Source organism: Zootoca vivipara, chromosome 1 (assembly GCF_963506605.1).
Source record: "Zootoca vivipara chromosome 1, rZooViv1.1, whole genome shotgun sequence".
In the NCBI taxonomy this organism is placed as follows: Eukaryota; Metazoa; Chordata; class Lepidosauria; order Squamata; family Lacertidae; genus Zootoca; species Zootoca vivipara.
In genome coordinates, this window is record NC_083276.1 from 64,497,338 (window position 1) to 64,514,190 (window position 16,853).

At 40.2% G+C, this 16,853-nt stretch overlaps 1 protein-coding gene across 1 annotated transcript in view; it reads right to left on the reverse strand.

The window, feature by feature from the left end:
• The window catches only part of CSTF3 (cleavage stimulation factor subunit 3), a 56,259-nt gene extending 42,493 nt beyond the window's left edge, over positions 1-13,766 (reverse strand). Inside the window, exons 1-3 of the mRNA XM_035118292.2 lie at positions 13,454-13,766; positions 3,763-3,864; positions 3,542-3,637 (exon numbers count right to left, since the gene is read on the reverse strand). Of these exons, the coding sequence (XP_034974183.1) occupies positions 3,542-3,637; positions 3,763-3,864; positions 13,454-13,483 (228 nt within the window). The 5' untranslated portion in view covers positions 13,484-13,766. The remainder of the gene's footprint in view (positions 1-3,541; positions 3,638-3,762; positions 3,865-13,453) is intronic.
• Between the last annotated feature and the right edge of the window lie 3,087 nt (positions 13,767-16,853).

Genomic DNA, 16,853 nt, shown 5'->3' on the forward strand with positions numbered 1-16,853 from the left:
ATTGACCCAGAGTGTATTTTTCATTTCGGAATTGACACATTGCATAATTTTTAACATAATCCTTCTATTGTCACTGGCATAGCATAAAACAATGTGTCCAAATTTCAGTCCTTTACATGGTGACATCCAACAAGAACCATTCGCCCGTGGAATCAACTTCCACTTATGCAATGGGACTACTACTGTAACCTGCTGGAGGAGATTTGGAGGTCAAACAGGGGGTGGGGGAGCACTCCTGAGGTGGAGAAGAGGAAGGATATATCCTACTGTATGAAGTCAATTTGCATAATGTTGGGTATCACCATTTTTAATGTGACTGGCGAAGTAATTGGGCCAAAAGGTATCTCAAGAAAACTGCTGATTTTTGCCTGGAAAGTACTGAAATAAAAATATCCTATGGATTTTTCAAATTAAAACTGATTAAGGACATTTTTAAAGGATTAATTAAAAGCAATAAGGGTTACTGTCACACAATGTGTTTAAGACTATACACAGGAAGATAGTAACAGTATAGGAGTTAGATGCAATAAATCAGCAGAATAAGACACACAATATTTCTTATATTCTTAAAATTTAAAGATATTTACAATCTGCATATGAACTAAAGATGACAAATTCTATTACTTCTTTTAAAATGCTAATTCATTAACATGTAACCCATGAAAACTCTGAGAATTCCTAAGGCAGTAAAAGGCCCAGGGCAAGATAATATTTATGGATAAGAAGTTTGTCAGACTTAACTGTCATTTTGCTCTGTAATTATATGCTTTTGAGTGAGTGGACAGGATAATGCTTTAGTGTTTGGACAATGCTTCTGTAGTCATAGACATGGTAGTCAAAAGTTTTTTTCCACAACCTTAATTCATATGGAGGCCGGCACTAATGGCTCAAGAAAACTGGTGACATACAAAATATTTGTAAAGTCAAAATCCACTATGCAAACCAACAGCTTATAAATCCTATTTTCCAAGCACAAACATAGTGAGTACTTTCTAGTGAGTTCCCATTTGATGAAAAGACAGAATATACATTGTATTATTATTATTATTGGGTGTACCTTTGGTGCGACATATATCCATGGGTTGAGCATCCAAAGGGGCTCAAGAATGAAAAAAATGTCCTGTCTTTCTTTCCATTGCCAGTCCCCCAAGTCTCATGGGAAGTGATATGGGATAGAATTTTTTTGTTTTGTAGGTTCATTAGTAAAAATGAATGGATACCAATTACAAATATAATATTAAGGAAGCATTGGAGTTTCAAAGGTTTTAGCTTTATTTACTAAATAGAAGTAAAACAAGTAATAATTAATAATAATTTATTATTTATACCCCACCCATCTGGCTGATTTTCCCCAGCCACTCTGGGCAGCTCCCAATTGAGTGTTAAAAACAATACAGCATTAATATTAAATACAACATTAAAGTATGCTCTCTAGGGAAACTAAAAAATTTCAGATACAAATTACCCATCTCATTGCTCATGGATGTTGCTCTTAAAAGGCATTCAGCCCATTGAAGGGAGATCTGGGGAGTGGGGTGCGTGTGTGCATGCGTATGAAGGCAGTGATGGCACACTGGGAGGAATTCAACGCTATGCTTTTTAAAACATTCTGTCAGCAAAAGCATTTTTGCTTCCCCAAGTAAACAATCTCTTCTCTCCTCCCTTGTGCTATTCAGAGGTGGGGCATCTTCCACCACCACTCCCAAGCCAATTTGAAGGGGGTTGTGGGGAAGGAGAGGGTGAAACTCTTGAGTTGCTAGCAGAAGTCCTTGTGCAGATTTCCACTAATAGGCCCTGGTAGTTCAATCAGGCCTTTGGATCCTGGATATTGTTCAAATACTAAACTAAAGATGAATGTTCCAGCTTATTCTACCATAAACCATTATTTACAACTAGGGTTGCCAATGCTGGGCAGTATCCAACTAAATAGTTCTGCCAGTGCAAGGACTTTTAGCTGCACAATAAAACTTCACTACCTTGCCCTCTCCTTGCCTACTCCTTATAATGTTCCAGGGTGGGTGGGTGGGAGGGGTTGTCCCCCAACACGTCAAACCAAATTTACAAAATGAGCAGAGAGTGTGCAGGGAGATAAGAGGGCAGGAATGTTCTAAGGTTCCAGAAGAAATTATAATAGTATTACTGAAGATTAAGACTTTGACAATGCACAGGATCCCTATCTACTTTTGCCCTTCACGGTTAAGTCTAACAGTTTACAATGTGTGAGTACTGGCCACTTAGAAAGGACAATATTGCCTACTGGATTCACATAGGCAAGTGTGCTATTATAATGAAATTTTAAATCTATGGTTCAAGGGTTCACAAACCAACAGCTCTTCAAGCCTTCTGAAGACAAGTAGAAGAACTGGGAAAGTCCACAGCCTAAAGCTATGACCAAGCACATCACATAAAAACAAGAAAAATGGGGTGGCATTCAACTTTTTTGCTCTGTTAACTGAATAAACAAGAGTAGCATTCATGGGACAGATCCTTCCATGAATGCTCCTTTCATCTGTGGAACAAACATGTCAGATACTACCTATGGACAAATCAGCACAGATAAAGAGAGAAACTAATCATCAGTATGATCAATATCCGCACTGCCTCTGGTATGGATCAGCACATGCTGCTGGCAGGGTGTAGAGAATACATCTCTATAAAAGGCTGCCTTACATCTGAGAACCTGCATTAGCACAGAGGGTGCTTAAGATACACTTAACATTTAATTGCATATAGCCTGTGCAGTCTTACAATAGTTATATACTTCAGACTCTGTTACTAATATTATATGCCACATACAACACCTAACAACTTATTTTACTTATCATTTTAGATAAAGATTTAAGTTTACTCTAATTTAACGTAAATACTAAGTCATTATAATGTTAAAAACCTATGACATGCATCTCCACATGCCAGAGAAAGGCATATTTATATGGAGAAAGTATTACTATGATAATTAGGTCATAATTTCAGGTCATCCTATGCACTTTTAACAGAGCAGGATAAAAAGCTTATTCATTTTGGTTATGAAATATTTTGTTAGACAGGTACTTGAAAATGTGACTTGCATAATTCATTTATGTTTTAACGCATTCAGTGATTTTCAAATAAAAATATGCATTTCCAACCCCCCTCTAGCAAACATTTCAAAAACTGAAACAGCCTAGGAATAATAATAAAAATGTTAGAGCCCAACAAATCACAAAGCCATTTGTTAATTTTTATGGGGGAAAAGGAGCTCTAAATAAATTGACACAGGAGGCAATAAATTGACACGACAAGTAAATAAAAGGCTAAAGCACTCCAATACCATTGAAACGGTTTTAATGTTGTTGCAAGTCCATAATGCAACAATCATCAGATCATAAAGAGACCCAAATATTTAGAAATCATTTTAATTACCCCCTTTCACCTGTTGTACAGAATTAAGAAATGCTCAATCCCTCCTTTACCTGAGTTTGTGTATGTGCCTAACAAGTTATGTTTCAGTGCCAACTTAAATTCATATTATATGTTTAAGAAAGAAAATGAAAATATTAACCTCAGCTTCAATGTACAGTTTCCAGAATCTGCCAGAACTTGGGAACTGGGCAACAAGGCGTTCATAGGTCTTCCGTGCTTTGTCTATAGGTTGATTCTAAAAATTGAAAACCAATAAATATTTACAAAATTTATAATGTAAAAATGTATTGACATTTACTTCAGAACCATTCACTGTGAGTGGACCCATTGATAAGGAAATGTAATCCTATGTCACTAAACCTGTGCCTCTCGAATGAGAATGCTCCAAGCGTCAAGGTCATATGGATTCTCTTCTAGTTTCTTTTCAGCTTTCTTTACTTTTTCTGGGACATATTCAGCAGCCTAGAAAACACAGAGTAGTTGGTTAAAAGGGTATATAAATATCTTAATAAAATCAATGCCATCTGCTAGCTATATCAACAATGTTTACATATCCATAGCTATCATTAGATTAATATATGCCAGCCTACACGTTTTTCCACAGTGGTACTTTGATAAGTATGCACAAGAATCACACATCAAGTCCACAGAAAAGCTCTCCATTACAATGTAAAACATGGCTCAAAATGTTAGTTTAAAATAACAGAGTAATCTTAAGGTTATTGTAATAAGCATCACCAGTCTTCTGTATTAGTACCAAGAATAATACATGCATGTTTGATTCAGTCTTGGAATACAAAACATTTGAATAGCTCCCTCCCTTCACCCAAACAACAACAAAAATAGTATCACTAGTTAAAAATCATTTTAACAAGTTTCTATTCTTTGAGAGAAACTTTTTTCACTGTTGGTCTACAATGCAAACTGAGGAGGAAAGGGGGAAGACGACAAATAAAAATACAATTTAAATGAAATATCTGCAATTTTACACTTTTATTATTTTCTGCTTTACATAAAGCTGTTGCCTATCTTGCTGTTTGGCAGTACTCTCTAATGGTACAATAATTCCTTCTATAGCCTCAAAATAATTTAGGATAACAATAGATTTTCACCCTGACACTAGATTCCAAAGATTTAAGATTTACTTTATTCTTATAAATAAAGTAACAACTTATCATCAAAAAATTAAAATAATTCTGATTTCAAAGAGCTTGCGTAAGGTGACTAGACTGGACTTCCCTAATCCCATGAATCTAGGATCTTCTGAATAAGCTATGCCAGAAAGGTAAGTTTGAAGACACGGGACATATTAGTTGTAGTAACAACTCCCCGTTCTTTTAAAGAATGTAGCCCATTATTGTGTAACAAAAAAAATGCAACACTTCAGATACTACACACAAGCAACCCATATTAAACCAATAAGAAAGCTTCCTTTTTCGTATGCCTAGATTTTTTTTGAAATTAGTGTTTTATTTTATAATCTAAAATATGAAGCAAGTTGAAGAGTTTGTCTACACTAGCTGTTTTACAGTGCGTAAGTGCCGGGTTCAGTCATTTGGGAAGACTCCGAACCTTTGCATATTTATAGTTGTCTAGCTATATATGGAATTTTGAAAAACTAATATAGTGACAGAGTTAAAGACTGAGTTGAATCTAACTACTTGATACATCAAGTAGCACTAAGATTTGGCAACACTCAAGAATGCTAAGCAAGTGTGATTGCAGTATAACCTTAAGGCTGAGCTACACAACAAGAAGGAAAAAGTAACATTCTAGTTGAACCTATTTATCTTACATTGTGTATTAGAGGACTGCAGCCTTGCAGGCCAGTATATATGAGGTAGTTGACAGTTTCCCATTATTATTATTATTATTATTATTATTATTATTATTATTTACCTAAAATACGAAGAGCTGCTCAAAAGCAATAAAATCAAGACAAGGCTGTGTCTCCAGGATTACAGTACATGGCAGTACCTTTTCTCAAAAGATAAGAGCAAAAGAATCACGGGCTGCCATTGGCTTAACCTAGCAAGCTCTTCTTGCCTTCTCCCAACTCCTACTTTTTCACATTCCATTCAATTCAAAGTAAAAGGGTTCAAATGAGCAAAACTGCTAAGAAGAATAATTTAAGTATGAGCATGGTTGGTTTGGAGAACTGTGTCCTGACTTAGTCCCCTGGCTTTTAGCTTTTATTCAGCAGAACATTATACCAGGATGTCCAAACAGGTAGAGCATTCGAACAGCTAGAGATCCGAACAGGGAGAGCAATCCATAAACGGGACTTTATGGACTTTACTAAAAAAAATTTTTTAAAAAAACACCACACTTAATTTGAAATAATCAGTTCATTAAATTTATTGATTTGGGCCCTGTGTTGTTTACTCATGCAATTCATGAGTGGTTTTGTTGTTGTTGTTGTTGTTTAGTCGTTTAGTCGTGTCCGACTCTTCGTTGTACCCTATATCTATGTATATCTATTCTTTTGCATGGTTTCTCTCATTCTATATAAAGGTATCTTTGCAAAATAGTAACTACTACAACAACCAGTCTGACTTGACTTCAGCAGAGGTAATGAAGGTAAATGCAACTTTGGCATAAAACAGAATACCAATGTCACAATGAACTGAGCTGATGAGACTCAGCTACAAAAGATCAATATGGACTCATTCACATAAGCTCAAACAGTCCTATGGCTAAGATTTCTAACAGTATTCATTTATCAATTAGATTTATTATATCCCTATTATTATATCCCTAACACATGCAGTGACAACCATTAAGTTAAAAAAATAACAATAAATTTAAATTTACAGCATGTAATACTTGATCTGTTCCTGCCACAATACACCACTAACCTCACCTTCACTAACAAAGCCCTGGATGAAAAAGTATTAATTAGCACCTAAAACAAAGCAGAGTTGGCGTCAATTGCAATTTAGTGGCAGGGCATTCATTCTAAAGGCCCTCTCCCACAGGACTCTACATGGAATAGCAAGGGCATCTCCAGTAGATCTTGTAGCCCAGGTAGGATAAAATGTTGCAGCTGCCTTGGGAACCTTCAAGTTGAAGGACATGTTAAAGGGAAAGGTTTGTTACCCAATGCTGTCTGTGGCTGAGCAGAACAGCAATGGAAAGTGAAGTCCTGTTGTCTGAGCAGAGGTCCATTGGCACAACACTAGCTGCCATCCAGAATAAGTAACACAACCTTGAATAGGGGTTGGTGGCATATAGGCAGCCAGTGCAGACTGGCATTCTACTTGGCTGAACTAGTCAAAACTCTGGCAGCAATGGTCTGAACCAGTTGCAGCTTTCAAACCATTTTCAGGCCAACCTAGAGTGCATTACAGTAATCTGATTAATTGTCTGGGTATCCCAATTGCGCAGAACCACAAAATCAGGTACTTTCACACTGAAATTCCTCTACAAACAGACACCATACAGCTATTACAGTAAGTGGTAGTAATGTAAAGGGTGGGAGTACAAGCAGGGCTTCTCCTATATCCACATGCCTATGGGCTACAAATGAAAATATATGATCTAACATGCAAACCTTATTACAGCACTCTCTTGACTAGAGAACGTGCATTTCATTTTCAGATTTGTATAAAGAAAGAAAAAAGATGGCAGGCATGACAAACTTCATGGGGACAGGCTTGTGATATGTGGAGCTGAACAGTGCAGGGTGGGTAAAAAAAATTCTAATTAAAATTTATTTGTAACATGTTGCTTAAAAAATAACCTGCCTAACAAGAAATTTTATTTAACACTTACTCTGAAAACTTAATCATGACCAACTAACAAAAACAAAATTAAAGGTCCTAAAAATGAATAAAAGATAAAGCACTGGGAGGGGTCCACTGAGGATAGATTATAATAATAGATTAATAGTGTTGTATTATATTAAAAGTACTGTATATTTATAACTGTGGATTTCTTCATGGACCCAGTATAGCAAGTAGTTATGTATACTAGAATTCAAGAGTTGTCATAATGAATCCCAACTTAATCATCTACTACATGCTCTTGTACCTCTGTTACGCCTCCCACCATTCCAGTTTGCATTCCCCCCCAGTTATGAATATTTATTCTTTATCAAAAATGAACATTTACTTTCTATCACTTTTCCCTAGGAACTACCATCCTTAACTGGCACCTAGAAAGCTGAGAACAAATCAATGCATTTTAATGGTTACAGCACCCAGTAAACATGTATGATTGCACAGGAAATATATGAATACCAAAAATGAGAAACAATTTACATCTATGATTTAAATTGGTCGTCTTTACAATTTAAATCAATCAACCCTACAATAATTTAAGTGTGAATAGCATGAAGCCAAAGAATCTCACTGAAAGAGGTGCAGTAAACTACTTATTATGACAGAACAAATCTATCTGCCCTTCCAAGCCTAAGAAAGTGATCAACAGATATGAGTTCTCAATCTCAGCTGCACATTGCTGCCTCCCATTGCAATAAATGTGTGGCTGGAGGACTGCCTTTGTATTCATTCTACAGGACAGCAAAACTACTTGGACATTCACTACTAGTCTTTCTTCTCAGTCAAGAAAGACAGCTGCCTATCTACTGTCATGGATAATGAACACTGTAGTAAAATAGAACAAGGTTAAGCAATCAGTGATGCACACACTGATATTTTCCAAACGGAGGAATATGTGAGAAGTGGGTGTGTTTGAAATATGAAGCTTCAATGAACCAACTGATTCAATATATAGTAGTGAAGGGACAGTTATATAATTAACAAAAAGATGCAGTCATAAAACTTCTTGTGTAATTTCTGAGCTTCAGATATTTTATGCAATTCTCTATTTCCTTATAAATGGAGCAGCTGAAATGAGTTGTCTGGAACAACACAATAAGGATGTTCTTAGATTAATCTACCTTAACTAAGCACATTATGAAACCTTCCTTGACTGGTTAACTGTTGCTGTTGGGTTGAGAGAACGGATAGTATTCAAACACAGGCTCAGGAATTGAGTTTTAAACAGGTCATAGATGTATTACAGCTGATGAAAATGCAAAATGTTAAACCCAGCCAGGTGACAAAAATTATGTTGAGTTACCATTCTTAAAATTTATGTGGGAATGAATGAGGTAAAAAAATGACTGTGCTTTGCTGTAAGATCAATTATTATCATTTATTTGATGACAGTGAAAACCAGTGAATGAGGCATTTACCGCCTTCCCTCCTCTGTTGTTGTACTGTTGAACTGGTCATAAGCAGAGGAGGAGGAGAGCAGAGCACTGATAAAGTGTGATGTATACTAATACTCCTTCCACTTGCCTGTGGGACCATATTAAAAAGTTTGAAAACCACTCGGTTACAGAGTGGCAATCTCCTCATTTATTGTCTGTCAAGGAACCTCTGCACATTGCAGAGGATTCAGGCTATAGTCAAAGATGTAAACTCAATTAACATTGAGGTCTGTGGGCTATTGCCACTGCCTTACATGAACTGTACTCTAGAATGCACCCCAAACTCCCATGCATTCCCATGAGTGATCCACTCTGGCTGAATTGAGTCTGAAGGCAAGAGCCATGCCCCTTGATGTGAGCCCATAGATGGTGGGGCAGGACACCTGTCAAAATTCTAGCCTAGATAGAGAACTTTCATTCCAATGGTCCGTTCAACCCAAAGTGATATGTGAATAGACATATAGTGCTAAGAAAACCAATGCAGTAACACCAGTGCATGTTTGCCTTATTGCACTGAATAGCATGTGGCAAACATGCTATTCAACATACACCAACAGTTTTTGGCCAGTGAATATTGCTTTGGATTAGACAAAATTGTGCTGTTTATGTTTATATTAAGCAGATTCCACACATGCAAGTTCTGAGGCAGATAGCCAACCTGATAAGTTCTCCTTTTTATTATAAATTCTGCAGAAACTAAAATCATTTGCACATTTATTAGCAAGGAAGTTCCACTGGACTCAGTAGGACATGCATCTTCATATAATCATTCTTAACTTTGTTCTTCCTAAACTGAAATACAACCAAGATGTTTGGAATCCTTTTCCATGTAAAGGTATTGCTAGCAACTACCGTTTCACTTCAGTTTCCCAAGCCTGTGATACTATGACCACGGATTTTAAAGTTGTCTTTTTACAGCAGAGCTTTCCAAACTGTTATGAAAAATTACGTGTGTCGGCTGCAGTGTGCAGGTGTGTTATGCGAACACTCTTATAAGGGATTAGCTTAACCTCTGGTTTGCTAGTAAAATTGAATTACAGTACTGTGTCACAAAATGATGCATGTCTAAAAAGTGTGTCACCAATGTGAAGTTTGGAAAGCTCTGCTCTACAGAAAAGAACTTCAACAAGTTTTGAAATTGTCTTCCAACACTTTTGTTGGCAACTTCTGTCTCTTAAAGCAAAAGCAACAATGTGCTTCAATATTTGGTGTATGCACACATTTATTTATTCCTTGAATGGTTTTGAGAATGTTCAAGTTATACTCAACTTCACTCCTGCCCCCACTTAATCATGAGGCCTACCCCTCCCATGCTACTGCAATGAATAGAAAAATACTGTGGCTGGAATAAATAACTGCAGAACAGGAAGGAAGACATCCCAATATAGCTCCTTCTGTTATCCAGACTGCAGCGATGGATATATAGGAGTCTAAACCAGCGTTTCTCAACCGCTGTTCCGCGGCACACTACTGTGCCGCGAGACACTGGTTGGTGTGCCGCGACGTGGAGGCAGCCCAAGGCCACGTGCGAGCACCAGCCTCAAGGACTCACGCGGTACTCCAACTGCGCACAGCGTGGGGCACTGCGGCTGCGCAAACCTGGCTTGTTATTACAGTATTTGCCTCTCCCTCCCTCCCTAATTCATAAGAAGGCGGAGCTGTTCTTGGCAATCTGAGGGACCGTGGCATATTACCCAATCGCACGTCGCCTTCTGAGAAATTAGTCCCATCCCCGTCAAACTGGTCACCTAGGCGACCAATGACGTTTCCAGTCTTGAGGCCAGAGTGGTACGTGACTCGGCTGTACCGAAGGCTTCGAGATCTGCCATTATCCGGTTTAAGATTGATTGACATCTTCAGGAGCGAAGACCAAGCGCACGCGCTTTGAAATATTTATTATTATTTTCGGCTCCGTTTTTACCGTGGTGCGAATTCGGTGGCCATGATTGGCTGGCTATAATGACGGAATATGTAGCCAATAGCCTTGCAGTAAGGAACAATATGGGTGGGACAAATGCGTGACTTGACCAGATGAGCTGTGGTTTTGTCCAATTGGAAAAAAGCTAGGGCGGAGAAAGCAGAGGAGTGCAAGTTAAAACAGCATAGGTAGCTGGTTTCACCAATAAGGAGTTGGGTGGTTTTCACGCTGCCCAATTATTATCAAAAACTTATGAGGCGGAGCTTTGCTTGATATGCAGCCACTGTGACTAATGCATCTTGAGATGGTTGAAGAGTCACCCAATGGGAAATGAGGAGGGGGGATGGAAAAGGGGGCAGGTCGCCAGGTAACTTCGCCAATCAGTGTTAACATTATTGCAGTGCTAGCCAATGCACGGCCACTGAGGGCGGGTCCTGATGTGTTTGGGTTCGTGCTCCTCCAGGGAGTGAGACGGCGGCGGGGATGAAAGTTTATTTTTTGGTGGCGGTTGACTCCCCCCTCCCCCCGCCATTTGTTTTGATCTCGGTATCTGGCGGCTGGATTTCCCCGGCGGGTAAAACGGGCGGGAAAAGCGGCTCCCGCAGCAGCGCCGGTGGAAATGAGGTGGGCTCTCCGTGTGCACCGCTGCGGGCGAAGAGGTGACGGCTGCGGCTCCCTGTAGGGAGTGGCGAGGCAGGCTTCCTTTCCGGCAGGTCAGTGCTGTGGCACGTCGCGGCAAAATTTAGACAAACTAAACTAAATATAGGGCGGCACAGAGTTGGTGTGCCGCGTGATTTTTTTCATAGAACAAGTGTGCCGTGGCCCAAAAAAGGTTGAGAAACACTGGTCTAAACCATGTCTCCAGGTTCAGCTTGTACTACTGAGGCAGAAGGTTGGATAAAACGAGGTTCGGAGGGCTCAAAAGATAACCCCCCCTTTAACAACCCTTAATCCAGACTACTGCACCCAAAGATACTTGGATTTGTTTTTCTGACTCAATCCCATTATTTGTTGCAGCAGCCAGTGAAAACCAGGGAGTATGTCCTGTGGGAAATGCAATGGACTTTCAAGAAACAGAAGGAAGGTTCTTCTTATGTTTGTATTATATAAGGGCAGGTATGCCTCTCCAGAAACTCTGTCACCTTCGCAGAAGCAAAGCAAACTATAGTCTCACTACCATCTACCATCCTGGTTTCATGCAGTCTGCCAAAATAATTTACTGCATATTCCTGCGTATAAGACTACTTTTTTAAGCCCCAAAAATCTTCTCAAAATTGGGGGGGGGTCGTCTTATACGCTGGGACCCCCGTGAACCGAGCTGCCCGCTCGCCTAACTCTATATTTTAAATAGACAATTGGGGGGGTCATCTTATACGCCGGAATATACAGTACTTCCTCGTATAGGAGACTACCGTAGACTGGTTAGTGAAATTTAGCCTGCCATGTCCAATATTACCTTGATGTACCCAAACCCAACCAAAGAGCACTACTAATAAGAAGGAACATAAGCAAAAATTTACAGGCATAATAGATGGTGGAGAAAGATTTAGTTATCCCCCAGCTGACAAGAAAAGGGAGCAGTCAGGAAGGACTATCCATAGGCACATACAAAACTTTTATATCTGATCACCTGAGATTTAAACTCTACTCAGCACCCAGAAATAAATCCAACAGGAAGCAATCCTTGACATTCACTTGGTTCCACAGAAACTAGTGGCATATGTTACTTAAAATGCATTGGAGGAATTATTAACTGCAATCCTAACTTTAAAAGCAGAGTTACCATATGTTTGTTTTGTGATCTGCAAATTCAATGTGATCACCAAATAAATAAAAATAAGCTAAAGGGCTTGTGGAACCTTCTTCACTTGAAAAGCTGTGTTCTATTTGTTTTATATCATATATTATGTTTCTAACCTCAACAGTAATTTGCCACACAGTTGGGAGGCAGCTTCTGTTTTAAGAAACACAAACTGGCCTCACAACTTCAGTGCATGTGTTGTTTGGATTTTGGCTAATGCCTTCAGTATAGGTCCACCTTGGATACAATTCTAACCTTAAAGGCACACACACCCCCCACACACAATACTGTAGTAGCATTTTTCACAAAGCTCACCATAATATAGTATTTCTGTAATATTAAACTCTTCTATTAAAAATAAATTTTAAAGCAGTTTCATTCAGCGTTTGAGCACATCCACACCCACTTTACTTTGAATACACAAAACCGGGTACATAGGACTCAAGGGTTTTTTTGCTAAAACCTGTACAAACTTTTAAACCCATCTTCATGAAAACCCAGTGTGTTAAATAACACTTTCCTGCGTTCTGGTAATATAAAGTTACAAGGATTCGCCTATTATCTCACACGTGGAAATTTGAATGGAAAGACGCCCCCTCAGCGCCCGAGCAATTAAGTCCATGAGGGAAAATACGTTAAGGCCTCAACGCTATACATATTCTCGTAAGGGCCGCTGAACATAGCGGAGCTTGCTCCCGACTAAGTGCACACTGGATCAGCTTTAAAATAAGTCCTTAATACTAGGATAAATATTAATCTTAAATACCCTTACCGGGCACAGGGACAAGCATTTTCGGTCATGGTTCCAACCAGCTACTGAGTTGAATGGGGAGAAATAACTGGGGCGAGTTAGAAGATGGGAAAATATTAAATTATGAAACTCAACAGGATCTATGAACTGGGGGACCATGGCTGAAAACTGAGAAGAGGCCGCAGCACAAAGGCGCGCACGTTACACAGGCCCGACCCCGCACCATCCTGAAAATCGCCATTTTCACCTCTTCCAGGCTTCGGTCGTCCTACCAGGCCCACAACCCTATTCCCCCCGCCCGCCCCCCAACAACTCCCCCGCCAACTGAGACTGGCTCAGCTCGGGAGGGCCCTAGTCGCTCACCTGGTCGCCGGCGGGAGCTTCTCCAGACATGGCAGGCTGAAACAGGCCCCCGAGGGGGGTGGGAAGAAGCGGCCTCGGCTATTTAATGTGTGCACTTGACCCACGCTTCTTTCCTCCTTCCCTTCCCCAAATCCCCGCACACCTAGAAAGCTACCCAGCCGGCCAGGCAGCCCACTAAATTACCCCCTGAGTGCCGCTCCTGCCTCGTTCCGAGGAACAAAATGGCGGCCCAACCGCCCCACAACTCTTGTCTTCCTCAGTAAAGGGTGGAGGCGGGGCCAATCGGGAAAGCGCGATGGCGCAAGGGCTGCTGGGAAAAGGAAGGAAGGAAGGAATTCGCGGCACACTACGATAAAGGGGGCGGGGGTCAGCGGCGCGCGAAGGGTTAAGCCAACAAACAGACCAGAACTTTAGCGAAGAGCGAGCGAGCGAGGAGGATGCTGGGAACGAAGGCGGAAAAAAAAGAGGCAGTAAGAAACACGCCCACAAGTAGAAAGGATGGTTGATCATGGGGGAAGGAAGCCGCTTGCGCTCTTTGACGCCTCGGCATACCGTAAGCGGAGGGGAGCCGGATGTTGTTGAACTACAACTCCCATCAGCCCCGGGAAGCGTGGCCAACCTTTCCGTTGATGGAAGGCGTAGTTCATCAGCATCTGGCCAAAGGTTTCCCACACCTGCCATGTACTACTTACGACAGGTGGTAGGCTTGCGTGGTCTGCGCTTTTCTTCCTTTTCTAACTAAGGCATGGACTTAGTTAAAAGCACGCTGAGCCCCGACGTTTGCTTTGACTTACCAGAATAGAACAGAACTCAGTCCGTTCTCACAAACTCAACCAATTGGGAGCCCTGCTCCCTTGCCAAGCATCTCTCTTCTTCCGACCCCCGCTCGCTCGCATAATGGGTAGACCTGGACGCCGGAAATTCCAATGCTTTTTACAATGAGTAGACTAGGAATCCCCCACACGCCACGTGAGCAGACACAACTAGTTTCAGGGTATTGAAACTCCATCCCAGAATAGATTTGTGCGTGATGGTGACAGGTGTGTGTGTGTGCACGTGTGCCTGCACGTAGAAATTTTGTGTTTCCAATTTCTTCAATGGAGCTCGTTGCAGGAAGGACACATTGCAGGAAGGCAAAAGCATTCAAGAGGGATGCTGAGCAGGCCCTATGAGGGTCATGATCTGGTGAGAGAACTTGGGGAGAATCTTAAAGGCCAGATACAGAGGACTGGAAATCTGCATTCAGTATTTCTTTTGTTGTAAGACTTATAAGGCTTGAGTAATACTTAGAATTACCTGAAAAGTAACTGCTGCCACTGTATGCTTTTCTGAATACAGTATGTATTATCTTTCACCCTTCTGCTGCTTCTATGCAGTTCTCAATCCGCGCACGGATAGGTATGTGATACATTTAAACTATCTGAAATATGATTAGTTACAGGTACGGTAGGTAGCCGTGTTGGTCTGACGTAGTCGAAACAAAAAAAAAATCCTTCCAGTAGCACCTTAGAGACCAACTAAGTTGGCACCAACACTGAGCTTTTGGTGTGAGACAAAAGCTTGGTTGTAATTTATCTGCCTAAATATTCATGTTGTTTTAAGTTAATATGTACCGGTATGTCATTGTTTTATTTATATTTTATCATTACTCGCTCTAGAAGTGCCTAAACGGCCTCGGTCCAGTATACCTGAAGGAGCGTCTCCTCCCCCATTGTTCTGCCCGGACACTGAGGTCCAGCACCGAGGGTCTTCTGGCGGTTCCCTCGCTACGAGAAGCCAAGTTACAGGGGGAACCCGGCCAGATGGGTGGGGTATAAATTATAAATTATTATTATATTATTATTATTATTTTAAAAAAAACAATGAAGAGCAGAATAGCAATACAGGACATAACAAAATGGAAAACACCAAGCTTTCATCTCAAGCATATTGCTATATGACCAGTGGTTGGGCTGAATGTTCTTTGAGTGCTGTAATAGGGAGGGGCTTCATTAGCAATTGAGTGCCAATATCTGCTTTTACAAACATAATTTTTTTATTATGTACATGACAGGAAGGATGCCCTTATGCAAACATTTCTAATGCCGTTTTGCTTAATACACACACATCTTTGGAAAGCAATTATCCTTATCAAAAAGCATTTTTGTTCGCTATTTTTACACACATTTTACTTCATTAGATGTATTTTTGTTTGGTGAACTGCATTGTAAAATTCAGAGATGTGAAAATTTTTATAAGATGACTTCGTTTCAGTTTTTGTGTTGTTTCAGAAAGCGTGAATTAGGTAGGTTTGCCTTTGAATGCAAACTTAATCAAATTTATCCAACATCCCTACTTCCAGCCCAGTGATTCTTGATACTTAAGATGCTTGCAAATGGGTTTTATTATCACTGCAGGCTGCCTGAAGCATACCTTGGACTTTAGTGGTTCTGACAAAGTTGTCCACCACCTTCCTTCTTTCAGTTAGGAGGATTGGGCAGCTTTTGCCCTCCTAGAATGCACAGACAATTAAGGAATGACTATTTTTTATAAAAGACACAAAAGTTTGTTGGACTTGATTCTGAATAGACAATTGTCTGAACAGTTCTGTTTTCTTCTGTTACCTAAAAATCAGTAAAAAATAAATTCTTTTGGGAAAAGATATTAAGTCAGTGGCTTCAGTGAATGGGCCAACAATTGTCCAGAGTCTGCTCTGCAAAGGGGAATATCTCTTATCTTCCCTGCCCAGCTAAGGAATAATAATAATAATTTATTTATATGCTGCCAATCTGACTGGGTTACTCCATTCCGGGTGGCTTCCAACAAATTGAAACACAATACAACATCAAACATTAGAAACTTCCCTGAAACTTAAGATGTCTTCTTAAAAGTCAGATAGTTGTTTATTTCTGTATTCTAATATTTCTGTTGGAAGCTGCTCAGAGTGGTTGGGGAAACCCAGCCAGATGGGCGGGGTATAAATAATAAATTATTATTATTATTATTATTATTATTATTATTTCCTTGGCATCTGATGGGAGGGCGTTCCACAGGGCAGGCACGATGACTAAGAAGAATAAAACCCATTCACAGCCTTTTCCTGAGAAAAGGACATTTGCTGGGATTTGGAGGGATTGGAATGTGCTAGTGGACCAGATCTGGGCTTAGTGAATTTTGCGGGGCATTGTACCTCATCTATGCTCAAGTAGTAAATGACTGCAAATGTTACAAAATGGCAGTGAAGCCTCCAGTGATGTCCTTCCAGATGAAACCAGACCCGGGGAGTAACTGCACCCCTGAAATATATCCCCATTTGGAGAAATGGGACAAGCATACCAACATAATGGACTCCTATGTAAGGAAATGAGGAACAAGGGACTGTTGGGGTCATAGGTGCTCATGCTATGCTGCTAATCTAAGG